The sequence below is a fragment of the Sorex fumeus genome, unplaced genomic scaffold (genome assembly GCF_029834395.1).
Source record: "Sorex fumeus unplaced genomic scaffold, SorFum_2.1 ptg000072l, whole genome shotgun sequence".
Classification (NCBI taxonomy): Eukaryota; Metazoa; Chordata; class Mammalia; order Eulipotyphla; family Soricidae; genus Sorex; species Sorex fumeus.
In genome coordinates this window covers 38,651,021-38,669,054 of record NW_026606129.1, presented here as the reverse complement: position 1 = coordinate 38,669,054, position 18,034 = coordinate 38,651,021, and the positions used below count along the sequence as shown (strand labels likewise).

At 35.6% G+C, this 18,034-nt stretch overlaps 1 protein-coding gene across 12 annotated transcripts in view; it reads right to left on the bottom strand.

The window, feature by feature from the left end:
• Positions 1–2,423: 2,423 nt before the first annotated feature.
• The window catches only part of ARPP21 (cAMP regulated phosphoprotein 21), a 160,629-nt gene continuing 145,018 nt past the window's right edge, over positions 2,424–18,034 (bottom strand). For all 12 annotated transcript variants that reach the window (XM_056129898.1, XM_056129897.1, XM_056129901.1 and 9 more), the window contains 2 exons: positions 4,322–4,470; positions 2,424–3,196 (listed from right to left, as the gene is read on the bottom strand). In XM_056129898.1, coding sequence (XP_055985873.1) covers positions 2,939–3,196; positions 4,322–4,470 — 407 coding nt within the window. In that variant the 3' untranslated portion in view covers positions 2,424–2,938. The remainder of the gene's footprint in view (positions 3,197–4,321; positions 4,471–18,034) is intronic.

Sequence of the window (18,034 nt, the reverse complement as noted above, 5' to 3'; positions counted from 1 at the left end):
AGACATTACTGGTGCCCACTCAAGCAAATTGATAAAAAATATATCTTATATATACATATAAAAAATATATATCTTATATATGATACATATATGTATCTTATAGTTTTTGGAACTGCAGTCATCTTTACAATGGACTATATATATTTATTTATATATATTTTTCATCTCTTATAAAGATATATAAGATAAGATATATAGATAAGATATAGATAAGATATATCTTATGTATATCATATATAAGATAGATAAGATAGATAAGACATATATTATAGATATTTTATACATATCTTATATATATCTTTACAAGGGATGAAATATATATAAATATATATAATTCATTGTAAAGATGTCTGCAGTTCTAAAAATGTTTTTAAACATATGAAAATTTTCCAAAATTAACTGAAAAGATAAACATTGACTAAAATCTGTAACTTTGAGTTTGTGATTACAGCCAAGGTCAGAAGTTAAATGGAGAATATTGTTTTAAAATAAATCTATATTGGTCAATTCTTTCTTTTCATTGTGAAAAGGTATTAGTTAGGCAAATGCTTTGAACCTTCTCAGAGAAGCTTATAGTTTAACAGATACTTAGTATATTGATTTAATGACTCAATAAGACAAAGTTACATGCCCTTTTATAATATATTTCCTACTTAGGGCTTATCATTTACAATAAAAAAATCAGACTGAGATTTGAAGAAATGAGACAGACTTTATGAGAAAAGATATAAATGAAGATATGTGTAAAATTTCCTTTTAAAGAAAAAAATTGGTAGCATAAATTAAGCTATACTGCCCTGTTAGTTATAGCTTTTAATTAGTACTTAACTATCTCTATTTCCTTGAGAATGGAAACATCTAATAAGAAAACATAAAAATATGAAAAAATATTGTAATTACCCAGTTATAATATTTTTCGTAAAATTCTTGGTAGCACTGCAATGTTTGTAGCACTGTACTCTCGTTGTTCATTGATTTGCTCAAGCAGGCACCAATTAATGTCTCCATTGTGAGACTTGTTACTGTTTTTGGCATAACGTATATGCCACGGGGAGCTTGTCAGGCTCTGCCTTGCAGGCTGGATACTCTCGATAGCTTGCCAGGCTCTCCAAGAGAGGCAGAGGAATCAAACCCAGGTCAGCCATGTACAAGGCCCTACACACTGTACTATCACTCCAGCGATGTTATTATTATCTTGGTAATATTGATATTTAGGCAAAAGTATAAAATATAAAATTATTACTCATTATACTATGATAGTCCTGTGAAGTCTTATTCTTTCATCCCAGAAGAACCAAAGATGATATTCAGTGTGCTGTCATAAATCAGTTTGTCTGAAGAATCTTTAGGGGGTTAAGTGTGTAAAGGTTAGATAGGATCGTGTTTATTTTGAAATAGTTGTCTTTGTTCTGTATTATGATTAAATTACTTCTGTATTTTACTTTTTTAAAATTAGTAACATTGGGGCTGGAGAGATAGCACAGCGGGTAGGGCGTTTGTCTTGCACGCGGCTGACCCGGGTTCGATTCCCAGCATCCCATATGGTCCCCTAAGCACTGCCAGGAGTAACTCCTGAGTGCAGAGCCAGAAGTAACCCCTGTGCATCACCAGGTGTGACCCAAAAAGCAAAAAAATTAAAATAATAAAATAAAATAAAATTAGTAACTAAATTAACAACTGAGTTATTGACTCACTGTCAATAGAAAGGTCATTTACATCATATGTTGCATGTATAGTTGGAATTAGGACATGTTTCTTCTAATTTCTCTACTGAGAAAAGGAAAATGGTGAAATGTGAATGAAGGTAGAATAGGTTTGGTACAGGTCTGCTGTTACCAACAGCACTCAGGTTTTTTTAAGTTGCAAAGTAAAGTGACATATACTCAATATCCCTAAAACTAAAAGTAAGTTATACAAATCCATAATGTGAATTCAATGACTTAAATAGGATATCATCTTGGGATTCCTGTAGTATTTTATTTTATTATTATTATTATTTTTACTATTCTTGGTGGTGCTCTTGGTTCTTTGCTTTTGGTTCATTACTGGTTGTGATTCGGAGACCATGGGAGGTGCTGGGGACTAAATCTAGGTCAGCCATGTGCAAATCAAACACCCTGCATGTTGTACTATCATTCCAGCACCTCCCCTGCAGTATTTGAACAATAACTACAGTTAAATGTGTGTATGTGCCATCATCCAAAGTGATGGTGGATTAATTCCAAATAACTGGGACACAAATAACTGGGACAAATTGTCCATGCATTATTTATGAAATTTGATACTCAAACGATGTGAGTCCTGAGTCTCTCTCTCTCTCTCTCTTTCTCTCCTCTCTCTCTCTCTCTCTCTCACACACACACACACACACACACACAAACACACACACACATTGGAAGAGAGAGTGAAGCAAACTGGTGATGAAAACATGACCTTCCTCCTTAAGGTCAAATAGTTTTATTTTGATTAAACACTACAATACAGTATATATCTATTTAAAAAAAAAGAAAACTCTATAGTGTATATAAATTATTCCTTCCATTCATCAGTTCTTTTCCATTACAGCTTTGGTACAATGTGATTTCAGTATATAATTTTTAAATAATTTTAGCATCACAAACTCAACACAAAGTACAAAACTAATAATTCAAATTAGGGATATTATAATCTACACAGTGGTATTCAGTGGTAGGAGAAAATCTTACCTTGATGAATTCATGTCACTAGCTAAGCTATAAAGGCATACCTAGCAGACATGACAGAAATATGCACCATTAACCAGCTAATGTGTATTTGTCTTTGATTTGTACAGAATACCAGCAGCATACATTTGAGCATTGAGTTGAATACTAAGTCCTCAGACAGTTCTGCCCACCTTGCTCCTCTTCCCTTAAAGGCCATGCGTAAAATCTGAAGAAATGTACCGTAGCCAGATCTCTCAGAATTTGACCTGCCACCCTGCATTGCTCATACTTGTACAGTTTGTCCTGCAGCTAGCCGACATCACAGGGACAGTGCTGGAGGGGCAGTGTGGACCAATCAACCTCAGGTTGTTCTGAGGGGTTGGTGGTGTAACATTACAGTAAACAGGCATTCCAGTAGCTGGGAGTGATCCTTGACCTGCCTGGTTAGATAGCATAATTGGCTGTTGGTAGGACTGCTGGGGCAGACCTTGAGAACCTTGGGTCATTGGCACCTATAAGAAAAAACAGGAGACAACTCTGCATGAAGAGATTATTTGATTTACCCAAAAGAAAATATACATGCTTTTAAATATATATAATATATATATGCTTTTTAGTTAGAACTAACAAGGTTACCAAATATCAGCTCTAATGTATATTGGTTGACACTGGAGAAAAATCAAGAGCCCTTCTGATTCCCTAGAATATGTTTATAATGACACAGAAAGAATTTAAGGGATGATGTGCAGTGCCTGGTGCATTTGGAAAGAAACAGATGCTTAAAAGATATGAGTTTCCTTCCCACTTCTCTCTTGCTGCTGTCTACTAGTGATGAATCTCAGTTTGGAAAACTATACTCCCAATTGACTTTTTGCAGAGGACTGAAGCTATCTGCAGTAAAAGGGGCTTTAGACCTAGGCACCTAGCTTACTCTCAACCTGTTCCTTTAGAAACATCAATTAAGGAATTAGAGGCAGAAGTTGATGAAATATGTAATCCAAGGGGAAGAGAGCTGACGAGAAGTTCTTTATTTCCAGAAGTACCTACTGCAGTTAAATTTAATGATTAGAGCATTCCATTAATCCTTCTCTTCTACTTTTAGAATATTTCAGAATTTGAATTCCAAAAAGGACACATAACACTTTGTGAGTTTATTCTAGAAAATACTGTAAAATACTTAGACTCCTAAATTCCCTTTTAAAAATCTGAAATGACATTTTAAAAAAATTCTTTCAAGTTAAAATTTGGGTAAAATGAAGTTTCTTTTGGTAAGTACAAAGATTAATGTCAATTTCTCATGAGGTTTTCTCTTTTCTAATAAGCAAAATTTAAGTAGACTACCCAAAGGTATTTATGGAAAGAATTTTAAAGCGTTTACTTCCCCCATCAATAGAAAGTTTTATGGAACTAAAATTAACAGACTATCTAGAAGCCATAGAAGTTATTAATATAGAAGTTTCCCATTTGCTTCTTTCTGTTAAAAGTGCAATTTAATTTTAAGTCAAGAGACTTAATTTGAAGCCCACCATGAGCAGGGGCCATGCCAACCATCCAACATCTAGCCAAGGTTCTAACATGTGAACATCTCTCAGCATCTACTTTAGCTATTTTATCACCCACAAGTTGCTGACATGCACCTGATAAGAAGACATTGTTGGGTAGGAGACCATCACACTTTGCACTGCAGTTCCTTGTTGGTTGCTCATCACACTTTGATTCTGGGGCGACTGTTGCACTCCAATTAGGCCTTGAAACCCCTGCTGACCAGACAAGACGGGCTGATAACCTGTGAAGAAAAAGCACATTTTGAATTGGTTGAACAATGATGAGCATAGGTAATTTATTATGAGGAAAGGCAGTTATTCATAAGAAAATCTTTTTTATTTGGTTTTGTTTTTGAGTAACACCTAACAGTGCTCAGGGTCTACTACTACTCTTCTCTCAGGGATCACTCTTGGCTGTGTATGTGGGACCAAAGTGGGTGCTGGTGATAGATCCAGTGTCAGATACATTCAAGGCAAGCGCCCTATCTGCTGTATCATCATGCTGACCCCAGGAAATCTTTTCCTCTTTTTCACTACCAGTGCCCAATAAAAATTTTGATAAGAGACACTCAGTTAATGATCAAATAAATACATTGACTAGATATGATAGACTACAGTGCTTTTTTTTTTACTACAGTATTTTAAAATGCATCTGGAGTCCTTCTGGATATGTCATTGGGTTAAATTTCTTTCTTGTATAAGTGGACCAGTATTTGTTCATTCTAATTATTTTAATCCCTTTACATCAACAAATATTAACATAGATTCTTTTTAAAATGGCTGTAGATAGTTCTTCTAAATGTTGAGAGAAAAATTATGATATAGGTACAAATAACATAGTGGCAGATACTTAAAGACTGATTCATTTCATGGTTTAGAATAAGGCCCTGCCAGAGTTCACATTATTAATTATATAAAATATCTAAGAATAAGTTGAACTTCTGAGCATCTTTAAAATCCTATGTTTTCTTTCTATTTATATAAAAATATATTGCATTTGAGATAACATGTTTACAAGTCCTATTTGTTTATGCTTTTGGTATACCAAGTTACTGTACTTTAACTTCCACTAAAGTGTTCTTACCAACAGTCACCTTCACCCACCAGAACCTTAATTCTGCAAAGTCCAAAAGTTTGTCATAATTCAATATTGCACAGTCCCTTGATTATTTTCTTAATAAACCCCTAATAAGCGAATTTATTCAATATTTGTCCTTATTTATTTTACTTAACATGGCACCCTCTAGATTTTAACATAAACTTGATGCTTAGGTTTACAATCAGATTTTAAAAATAGAAACAAAGAGTAAAACAGTTTGTAATAAATGTGTATTGTTAATAACCAAATTTTGAACATGCACGATAGTTGTAACTTTCTAATGAGGAAGCATAAAATGATTTCTATAGTCTTTACAAAGAACTATGTTATTCTTTGCTTTACAAGACATATCTTCACTCATCTTAAAAATATGGGGAAAAATCATCTGGCAAATATTAACCAAGCTAGAGGTCAGCTTAATTCATCAGATAGGATTCAAAAAAGGTACTGGTGTTATGAAACATCTGAGAGGGAAGTTTGGGGATTAGATGAAGTCTGAAGTTGGTGCATAAAACATATATGGAACATAGAAAGTCACCCTTTGACCTTCTTTTGTGTGTCAGTATTTTACATAGATACTACCCATTTTATGTCATTTTCATAGTAGACTTATGTTGTGTTACTTTAACTTCTTGTAAAGATACTACACATTACAATATAATTAAGGGTAATTACTATTTTTCTTCAATATACATTTGGTCAAGCACAACAATGAAAGCCTTTCTTTTATACATTCCCTGCTTCTATTTAAAACTTTTACAATCAGCTCAAAGGACTAAATATACAGCGTTTACAATTTTACAGTGGGGGAAAACTATCAGCTTTGGGAACAAGAAATGGTGCTCACACTAATTCACTATTTTCACAACCTTCACAACCTTCCAGAATACCTCATATGCACAACAACTTTGGAGAAATTTATTTTAACATTAATTTAAAAATCAAAAGAAGTCTTCTCATATTTTCCACTGTCTAATCTTCCCCTCTACTCTATATGTTCACTAGTCCTACCAAAAATGTGGTTACTAATTTGCCCTTTTATGATGACATTATTGTTCAAATAACTGTAGCAAGAATTACTATATATATTATGGAAAATAACATGACATGACTGTGGAAGCCAACAGTCTTCCTTAATGTCTAGTTCTATAACAAAGAGCAAATGATAAAACATATTTCAAACCCATGACATGATGAATTCAAAGCACAGGTTGAATATGAGAGAAATTTGTTTAAAAATGAACATATTTCATCAAATGATGAAAGCTTAGGTGGCCTCATTGGCCCTTCTGTAGAACACACAAAGCTACTTATAAAGAAGAGGAGAGAAAGGGAAGAAAGGACTAGAGGAGAGGATGGTGGGTGGCCTTGCCTTGAAGATTATTTATGTACTTGCTTATTGAATCCTTTCATCCCTTCACTCAGCCATCTCAAGATGACTCTGATTCACTGAGTCTCTTCAAAAATAAATTGAAGTGGGCTCTGAGAGACTCATTTATTTCCAACTCTAAACCAAAATTGGAGTGAAGGCAAAGTAAATCTTATAATAATAGAGCGTTGAAACACACAAAGGCCTGGATGTCTTGAAAACAAACACTGAACAATATTCAAGAAGAGAAAAGGAATGGAGACATTGGGTGCGAGTGATTTTGTCTTGGCCAAGAGACAGAGACAGTCACAACCAAGTATTCCCTCTCCCTGGGCTTTATCTACTAATGATTTGTGATATTTGATATTCAGTTATGCAGAACAAAAGGCTACCAGCTTTACACTGAGGTTCCCACAGCAAACATGGTCAAGGTGAATAAAGATTTAGGTGGGGGGAAAAATCTGCTCTACATTTTCCCACTGAAAACTCAAGGGTAAGGAAAGTCCAATTTATATTCATGAATTCCCCTTCTTTTGTAATTCTTTCTCGGCCAAGATATTTACACTTTGAGTAGCTTAATTGGTGTGCCCATTTCTTTAAAGTATGTTACCAAAGGTAGGTAGCAAAATAGTCCCTATGATGGAATTTTGTTTAGAAAGTGAATTTGAGCTCTGGTCCAGGAAGGGACAAATTGAAACGTGATAACTATGACCTCAGAATGAACTAACAGTATTTGCCTGGGACAAGGCATATCCAAAGGCAGAGATGATAATACTGGGGCAGTTGGCTTATCTCATCTAGTCAAAAGAGAAATGTGTTCCAGTTTATTAATATTTATCTGTGAAATGTTTAAGTTTTCATATTTATTAAGGATTAGCAAAATATAATGTATCTTACAAAATAAGAACAGTAATAGTGTCTGCCCTGTAGGGTTGCTAGGGAGATCATAAAGACACTAGCTATTTTTGTTGTTTCTTTTTCATTCAGAATTAATTCAATTTTCAAGTCAGATATGTCATTTATTTTCTAAAGGTAAAAAGGTTAGCAGTGGACAAATGCTTCTTACTAGCAAAAAGCGAATGCATTCTGTGAAGATTGAGGAGCTAGAAGATTTTAAATGACTGGATCTTATAAATGTGAAATATTTAATTATGTTTCTACTAAAATACAACAGCAACCAAATACTATTTGTAGTTTAAGGATAATTCATTCAGAGTCTGTCAAGGAAACATTTCTCTTGATATAGCACAATTATGAAAAATCAGAATGTAAATTGATTACAGCTTATAAGTTGGCATGATTGCGAATCACATTATTTTAATTTTCATTTGAATATTTTGTTACAGATATGACAGTTTGCAAATGAATATAAAGAGTGCAGTAACCTCTATTTTCAGGGTTTTGTTGCTCCCATTGTTGATGATTATGATGCTGAAGATAGGGAAGGAAGTAGCTAAAATGGCAAGTACTTAAGAATAAATTAGTCAAATAGAGAGACTGGCTAGGTTTTGCTGACATCCAGTCCAACCCACCTACATAGAGCAATATACACATATTTATTATTTTTGTTTGGGGTTTCATATCCAGCAGTGTTCAGGAACTATTCCTGGCTTTCTGCTTAGAAGTGATCCCTGAGGGTGCTCAAGGAACCATAAATGGTGCCAGGGATTTCAATTTGGGTTATGATGGTTTCAGCTATATGCAAAGTCTATATAATGACAATGGGCCTTCCTATCTTCCAATGGACTTCCTGTCCATTTTCTTCAGTTCTAACATACTATATTTGTTTAGTAAAATATTCTTAATAGTGTTTTCATGATCAATATTAATAGTCTGATATAATATCACTTATTTTGGACAATTATTATACACATATTTCTCCAAATTGCTAAGAAACAATTTATCCATTTGATCATGCACCTCACTTCCACTCATATATAGGTTGAGATGGATTTTTCTGGCTTGGCTTCTTCCTTTGCTGAGACTTTATAGTTCATGCATTGTGCCAATATTTTTCCAGTTCTTAATTTTAACTTCTTATCAGTTTTTTTCTATACACTCAACTTCTTTGAAGATTTTCTAATGTAAACAAGCGAATTGTCTCTTTTTTAATTTTTTTAATTTTTTTTTATTCCAAAGAATTTTTCTTTTATTTTTATTATTATTTTTTAATCATTTTTTTATTAGTGAAACACCATGAAGTACACTTATAGACTTACAAATTTTTGTGCTTGGGTTTCAGTTATACAATGATCAAGTACCCATCCCTCCACCAGTGCCCGTCCTCCCCCACCATGGGTCCTAGCATCCCTCCCACCCCCCATCCCCACCCCCCCCTCCCACCCTGCCGCTGTGGCAGGGCATTCCCCCTTGTTCTCTCTCTCTTCTTTTGGGTACTGTATTTTGCCAGAGAGGCATTGAGTGGCAATCATGTTTGGTCTATAGACTACTTTTAGCATGTCTCTCCCACCCTGGGAGGATCTTCACAACACCCTTTATTTGGTGCTCTCTTCTCTATCTGAGCTTCCTTCTCACCTAGCACATGTGGCTGGCCTTCAAGTCATGGAGCAAAATTCCTGGTACTAATCTGAGCCATTCCTGGGTGTTAGTCTCCCGTTTTGTTGCTTTATGTTCCCCAGATGAATGCAATCTTTCTGTGTCTATCCCACTCTTTCTGACTCATTTCGCTTAACATGATACTTTCCATGTAGTACCACTTGTATGTAAATTTCATAACTTCATCTTTTCTAACAGCTACATAGTACTCCATTGTGTAAATGTACCAAAGTTTCTTTAACCAGTCATCTGTTCTCGGTCACTCAGGTTAATTGTTCAATTCAAACAGTGAATTCAATGCTTTCAGCTTTTCATCATCACAAGTCTTGGAGGCATTCATTATTAATAAACTAATTTTAAAAAGGGAAAATTGTGACTTAGAGAACTGTAGAAACTTAGTAAAATCACAACAATACTAGGAGGGAAGGGAGAATTGAAACTGTGGTTTTCTGAGTGCAGCATCTTGGTTCTTGTCTACTAAATTATAGTTCTATTTATGATACAGTCTGGCAACTTTAATACCCTAACAAAATCCCCTTACTGTGACAGATAATCAATAAATGTTTTATTACATTAATTGTCTTCTCAATAGTTAAAAATATTACATTATGAAGGCAAGAGTTAAGATCCACAGCTTGTTGAAAAAGGTCTTGCTGGTATCAGAGAAAGAAAATCAAAGTTAAAATATAATTTCCTTGTCAGTCAACCAATAAAAGGTTTGTTACTGAGATAATGGGACCACAGACAGGCTGAAGGGAGGAGGAATTAGTCAGAGTCTAGCCTCTTCATTGATTTCATTAGTTTCTAATACACTGACACCATGTTTTATAGTTACTATACAGATATTAAATAATGGATCTCTTCACAACTTTTACAGACTTTATATTTACTCTGCATTGTTTTCTCAAGATTATCTTACAATATTAGGTAAAAATAAAAAAAATTTAAAAATAACTTACTTCCATATCAGAGGTGAGGTCTATTCTGTCATTTTACTGTTTCACAATTGATTGCCCCTAGAAAAATTACTTGGCCTTTGGGAATCAAATTAGTATATGTGGTATTTGAAAGAAACCGAAAGGAGAAATAATACATGTGGGGTCTCTGCCAAACAAACAGGAATATCAGATGGGTTTGAAGAAGTCAAGACCTCCCTTCATCCCAGGCCATGTGCATATAGAGTGCTGTACTTCTGGACTTGTTGAGATGTTTGCATTATACTTTTTTTGGTTTGCTTTTCTGCCACATCTGGTGATGCTCAGGAATTACTCCTCGCTCTGCACTCAGGGATCATTTGTAGCAGTTCTAGGGTGATCATATGGGGTGCTGGCAATCAAACCCTGTGATTGCTGCATGAAGGCAAACACCCTTGTCACTGTATTATAATTATGACCCTAGCATTATACTTTCTAATTCAGTGAACACTATGGATTTCTTAACAAGTTTTACCTCCTTACATTGCATTGTATCTAATACTGGAGTCCCTTTGTGCTTCACTTACCTACTGCACCTTAATATCAAGATAACCCTTAGTGGAGATAGGGGTGCAAGTTACAGTTAAGCAGCATGATTTCAAGGTATCTGTTATGGTTTCCTGTAATAGGAGTCATGCCTTGTACTCTAGTGAGGTGGATTTGGGGTAAGGATTTCATTTGTTTTTATGTAAAATAGAAAATAGCATCAATAGTCCCACTGACATTGAGGAGTCCCAGATCTAGAGTTATAGAAAGGAATCTGATTTTACTGGTCATTAAAGGTGGCAGAGATAAAGAAAGGCATCTGATTTTACTGGTCTCTCTTGCTCTAACGTTGCTTCCAAGTGAGAAATGTAAAAGTGTGACATTGATGGTCAAGCTGTGTCAACTCTGAAAAACAGTGTGGGAATTTTTGCAAAGATTCTATCTTCAAACTTTCCAATTTATGTTACCTCAAACACTAGTAAGTCTTTTACAACAAGGAAATAACTGGACTAGGAGGGAGATAGTTCAAATGGGATAAACTGACTGCCTTTAGGATTGAAGTCCGAGTATGATTCCTTCCCCCAAAACTGCCAACAACAACAATAGTAAAACAGTCTCAAATTTTTCATAACCATAGCAAAACATAATTTAATCTGGGAGGCATAATCTGATAGTGTTCTGTTCTTAGATGAAGTGAAATAGGATAGCATATAAAACGTCTTAAAAATTCATAAGAAATTGTATGAAAAATTACCCTCTTTTTCTTTTTTTTTTCTATTTTTTGCTTTGTTTTGTTTTGTTTGGCTGTGGAAACCCATGATGACTTCTTTCATCTCTCCTAAATGTCGGCCTTCACCTGATTTATTGTTAGTTTCTGCATTTATCCTCTGTCTTTTCATCACCATTTATTATTCAGTGGTTTTAATTCCTGAGAAATGTGTCACAGAATGACCCATAGGGAGCCTGCGTAGTGATGGAGGTAACGCAATCCACATCCCTGTGACGACCAGTCCATCCTAATGAGTTTGAGGGAAGCTGTGACAGACCCTAAGTGGAACTCTGCTTCCTGAAGCAGTAGTTTTTCTTCGTACTTGCTCTTTTGCTCATTAGCTTTCATATTGCACAGAGTGTAATTCTTAAAAGCCTCTTTACTGTCCCCTGAGAACATCCATGCATGGGTCATTTTCTAATGGCAGTACACATCAGATGAACCATCCTATTACTGCAAGCTCGGGGGCTTCTTCATCGCAATTATACCATCCTGATCCATGTTATCACAACTACAAAGCTGGTTTTCTTTCTTTCTCTTTCTTTCTTTTTTTTTTAAATCAGGGCAAACATGAGAGACATTGTTAAATGACTAGAGGAATGGATCATGCACAGAATTTCAATGAATGCCTCTGAGGGAAGCCAACATTGAATTCCATTTTAAATGGAAGAGGCTGTCATATTATTGAAGTAATTCTCTGAACTTTCCTGGCCCAGAGTGCTGTGCTGACAGCCAGAGAGCTTCAACAACCCGGAGGGAGAAAAAGCCACATAAAAGACTCACAAATGTTTCACTTTCTTAATGAGGTTGCGTGCCTTAGCAGAAAACATGGCATTCTCGCATTCTTGTGTGTCTACCAGTGTTAATTTTAGACCTATATGAAGCTAAATTGGGTGCCACATAGCTGCTGCAGAGAAGGCATTCATTCTCCAGACTAGGCCAGGGTAACATCAAAATGGAGAAACCTCTATCACTGTGCTCACAATAATATTCTTCCTTTTGGATATTTTCATTGGTGAATTGCTGTTGACCAACTTGCTAGAATAGGCCAACCATGCAGCCAAATATTATGAGTTCAAGACCATTATGGTCAAATGACTTTCACTATCATATAGCTGTAGGGTAGAACCTGTCTTGGCTAACTATTTTGAGTATAAATGTTATCAGCACTGGTTTTATCTGTATAAATCTATCATAACAACAGAAAAAAACTATTTCATAGATAAATAATGATGAATAAAGTAACATCTTCATGTTAAACTTAATAATTATATATTATTAATAAATATAATAAATAAGCAGAATGCACTGCAGCATTGTCCTCCCGTTGTTCATTGATTTGCTCAAACAGGCACCAGTAACGTCTCACAACAAATAGTGAGACTTGTTGTTACTGTTTTTGGCATATCAAATACGTCACAGGTAGCTTGCCAGGCTTTGCTGAAAGGATGAAATACTCTTGGTAGCTTGCCGGGCTCTCCGAGAGGGGTGAAGAATCAAAGTCAGGTTGGCCACATGCAAGGCAAAAGCCCTACCCACTGTGCAATCACTCCAGTCGATACAAATATGTACATTGATATAGCAGAATAAGATCTTTGAAGCATCAATTCTTATTTATTTATTTATTTATTTATATCATTATGGGCTGCAGTGATAGCACAGCAGGTAGGGTATTTGTCTTGCATGCTGCCAACCCGGCTGACTGGGGTTCTTCCTCCTCCCCTCTCAGAGAGCCTGGCAAGTTATTGAGAGCATCTCGCCCACACAGCAAAACCTGGCAGGCTACCCATGACGTTATTTGATATGTCAAACACAGAAACAAGTGTCAAAATGAAGACGTTACTGGGCCCACTTGAGCAAATCAATAAACAATGGGAGTACAGTGATAGTGATATTATTATAAGAATTAATTGTTCAAATAAGCAAAATAAACATAATAAATTTATATTATAATTATACTACTGTCCACTGTCCACTGTCCTCCCACTGTTCATTGATTTGCTCAAGTAGGTCCAGTAACATCTCCATTGTGAGGCTTGTTGTTACTGTTTTGGCCTATAAAATATTTCAAGGGTAGCTTGCCAGATTTGCCGTGTGGGCGAGATACTCTTGGTGGCTCGTTGGGCTCTCTGAGAGGGGCGGAGGAACTGAACTCGGCTCGCCCAGGCTGGCCACACAAGGCAAACGCCCTATCGCTGTGCTATCCCTCCAGCCCATAATGATATATACATAAATAAATTATTTATTATTCCCCCAAGTAGTCAAAGATAAAGACCTCTTTCCTTCAAGACTGGCAGGATTCTTACCCTAACATTTTGATGTGATAGGTCTATTAAAAATATTATGTAGAAGGTTCTATGGGAGAGGTAAGACATTAATCTAGGACATAAGACAATGAAGACAGGGACTAATGCAGTTAAAACATGTAGGATGTGAAGGTTTAGAAATCAGCATCTATGAGTTTCAGTGGTTTCATATTTGATAGACATAAATCAGGGCTGATTGACTGAATAATAATCATGAATACCAGTTATCTAATATAAAAATGACTTTGATAAACAAAAACATGGATTTGTAGTTCTTTCTAATTTCCCCTGTGTGAGCAGTCTGACTAAGAATAAGGTCAGGCTGGTCAAGTTGCTGCTATTTTAACAGTCACTTTTGTGAGTCACAGTGAAACAGTGCTGGCACACAAGTGATTTGTGATTTCAATGTCACAAAATAAATTTTCCACTTTAATTTCAAACTCTCATTTCAGTTTCACTTAATTTTTTCTTTTATCCTTTCTTTTAAAGTTGTATTAACTATTTTTTTTATAATACTTGGTGTAAGAATGACAGTATGAATCACGCACAGACATAAATTGAGTATTGCAGGTTAACATTGGGTTAGGGCATGTCACAAATTCAAGGACTGCTTAAGAGGGAGATTTATCTCTAGAGTAAGTGGAAAATTGGATAATAGAATAGAAGGCTTCCAGGAGATCATTTTGACCTAGTAATAGAAATTAAGCAGGCAACTGATAATTGGGTGAGGTAAAGGGGAAACAATAATGGATGTATAAACATAAGGACCAGAGTCTGAAGAATCCAGTAATATGAACAATATATTCAATTACTTAGAGGAATTAGTAGGGGAGAAATGTAGAGAAGCATTCCAGGAGGATAAAAGGAAGCAAGAACCCAGCTTCTAGTGGCCTATAAATCATATATAACTGGAATATAATGTTGAAAATTTAAGGGTATTATGTAAGGTTTATGTTATGAGATGTCATGTAAGTAGAGCAGGGAAATGATGGACAACCATATCATGGAGATTCTTCAAGAATCACTTTGAAGGTTGCATAATTGGAGTTAGAGAATCTACTGAGAGGTATGGCAATAATCTAGGGCAATGAATACATCAATCATGGTGAGAAGGGACACTCACAGATGTGTGAACTGTCAAACTAGCATCTTGGTGCTGCAGGGAATGGATGACAGAAAAGTAACACCCATGACTAACTTCCAGGTTTTTGGTGTGGAAAAGGGAGTTGACTGTGATATCCCAGCCACTGATACAAAAAGAGCAAAGAATTCTGAACCTCCGTTCGGCAATCTGACTTAGAAGTAGCTATTTGAAAGTCACCAGGGTGTGGTTGCTCAAAAAGACAATATATTTATGAGAGAGCAGAGGGTGAGATGACAAATTAGAGCTTAAGACACAATAATAGTCAAAGATTTGTCTGTTAATATAAGCCCTAGAAGAGGGAAGGAGGAAAGGAAAGGATATTTCGAGAAAAGAAAGAAATTGGTAGCAAGGAAGAAAAGAGGGGGAAGTTGTTTCAAGAAAGAGAAACATGACAATAACTAGGCCTGAATAAATGACAGCAGATTAAAAAAAAGTAAACACAAGGTTCTAAATATCGTGATGAAACTGACAAACAGAGTCATACAGCAAGTACAAGAAGGGACAGGGATTCCTTCAAAAGGCAAGACCAATTAAGCAGAGAACTAAGTAGAGAGCCAGATGGGAACCTATTAAAGCTCATGCCATTTTGTGTTTAGTTTTATTGCTGTCTTAATATGAGATAAATATGATGATTTTTCATTTTGGAAAAGAAAAAGGAATATGTTAGATATCTGGGAGAAAGTATGAAAATTCAGGAACTTGTCCTGAATATCAAACATTACAGAATACATAGAACTAGGAAGGTGGAGAATTGAGTGACCGAAAATCTACATTTCTTCTCTGGACCATCTGGTAGCTTTAAAGTCAACAACTCACTATTACATACTTCATTTAATCCAGAAGTCAAGTGCCCCATGTTTGTCTCTCAGTCAGTTGGGAAACTGAGACTGCTCATGAGGAGACAAAACAAAATGTTGTGACATAATTTTGAGGAGGCAAAGAAGATATTAAGATAACCTCTGACAAACTGAAAAAAAATCCTAATTTATTTTATGACATTGGTTATTTTCCTTAATCCACCTGAGATTGGAATTTCTAAAGGAATGAGTTATTGATCTCTCCACTCAACATTAATCATGAATACTCATTGAAATAGGACATGTATGGAACTGGAGCGATAGTTCAGCAGGTAAGGACCTTGCCTTGTACATAACCGACCAGGGTTCAATCCCCAAGATCCCATATGGTCACCTGAGCACCACTAGGAGTAATTCCTGAGTGCAAAGCTAGGAGAGGACCCTGAAAATTGCCGGTGTGACCTCTGTACCTAAGAAAATACCCTAAAAAAATCAATGAAACAAGACATTCTCTTTATTATGTGTTGAAATAGACATGCAATTTTCATGAAGAAACAAAATCATAAGATTTTTTGTGTTATAAGTAGATATATATATTCTCTCTCTAGACATGATATTCTAAGAAATTATCAAATGTTTTCAGTCTATTTTCTTCCAATTTTTCCTTAAAATCCAGGGAAGTATTACTAGTCAATTTTGAATTACAGAATGCAATGAATTCAACTTGTTTATACTGCAACCAAGAGTGATTTATTGCTTTGTATATGACATATAACTAAACCAAACAAAGGCCTTACAAATGAAGTTGGTATAAATTTATGTAGCTTAACTACATCCATTTTTTTCCCCAAGGAGAATTTAGAGACATATATTTTTCCATTTCTCACGCTACAATTTGGTGAACATAACATCTGATTCCTTATAATTCCATGTCTTCATCCATATTCAAACCAATGACCCCAAAGTAAAGCCTCTGGGCACTAGATGATGTCACATCTTTCTCTTTCACTACATAATCAACTCATGCTTATCCTTGCTTGGAGCAGTAAGAAACCTCTTTAATCTCATGGTCTGGGGAACTGTTACTTAAAAGTATCATTTTCATATGAATTGAAATAATAATCAGAAATCTCCAGGCTTCTAGTACAAATACAAAATGTCTATCTTTCAGCTGAATAGAATTAGAGTTAACACTTAAATCCCATTTTACAATAATTAAGGGGAAAATGAAATTGAAGAACAAATGATGTGTCCTGAAGACCTTTTTCTATCAATCCTCTAGGGCAGGCTATTTCCACCTTGACAGATCAGTTTTATTATTTTCTTTAATGACCTACTCCTGGGTAGGAAGAGAAATGATTCAGATCATTCCCTTGTTAACTTTTCCTTTCAACCCAAGGCATTTGAGGTTAATGCTTACATTTTATCATGGTTAACTACTTTATAAACATCCAAGTGGAGCATGAGCATTTTAAGATAGTCACAATCTTTGTTGTTAGAGAGTCCCTCCAAGGCCTCCCACGAACTACCCAACAGAGTTAGTCCTCTTAAACCTTAAGAAGTTGCCCTCTGGGCTAAATGCGCCATTACTGTCTCCCATGTCAAGAGAGCCTTCAGAGCCATCAAATTCTGTCCCAGGCAGGACACTAGGCTGCTGAGAGACTGCTCTATTTGGCTCATATTTTTTTCCTTAGAGACATTTACACAATATTATCTCAAAGCTTTGGATTTTCATAGGTTGTCAATCAACCCTGCTTCGTTATCTCTAAGTTTGATTGCTTCCACCTTTGATTCCGTCACCACTCAGCAGAAACCATTTTACCCAGGTAGATGATTCTTAGCATTAGCCAGCTTCTGATCAACTTGGATGGCTAGTTAAAAAAGAAAGACTGAGCTTCAATCCTTGAAAATTTATTCAGTAGATTTGGTTGGGATTCAAGAATGTGCATTTCACCCAGCTCCCTGGTGGCACTGGTATTAGTGCTGATACTGTAGGTCTGAGATCAGAGGTCTGAGTTTTCACTATCAATAAATATATCAATCGTTTTGCTTACTGTTTAAACAATTGATTAAGACTCCCCACCAAAAAACACCTTAAACTGGGTAAAGAAATTTACCAAATCACATCCCATGAAACCATATCTCTTTCCTGACTTCCTTTTCCATATAGGAAAACGAGATCAATTCTTTTGTCAAGAAGTCATAAGAAGGATTAAGGCAACTTTAGTAAGATACATCCCAAGGACCAAGCAATGACCAATATGAATGATTGCCCTTCCCTGTCTCTTTTCACATTGTACCTGTAT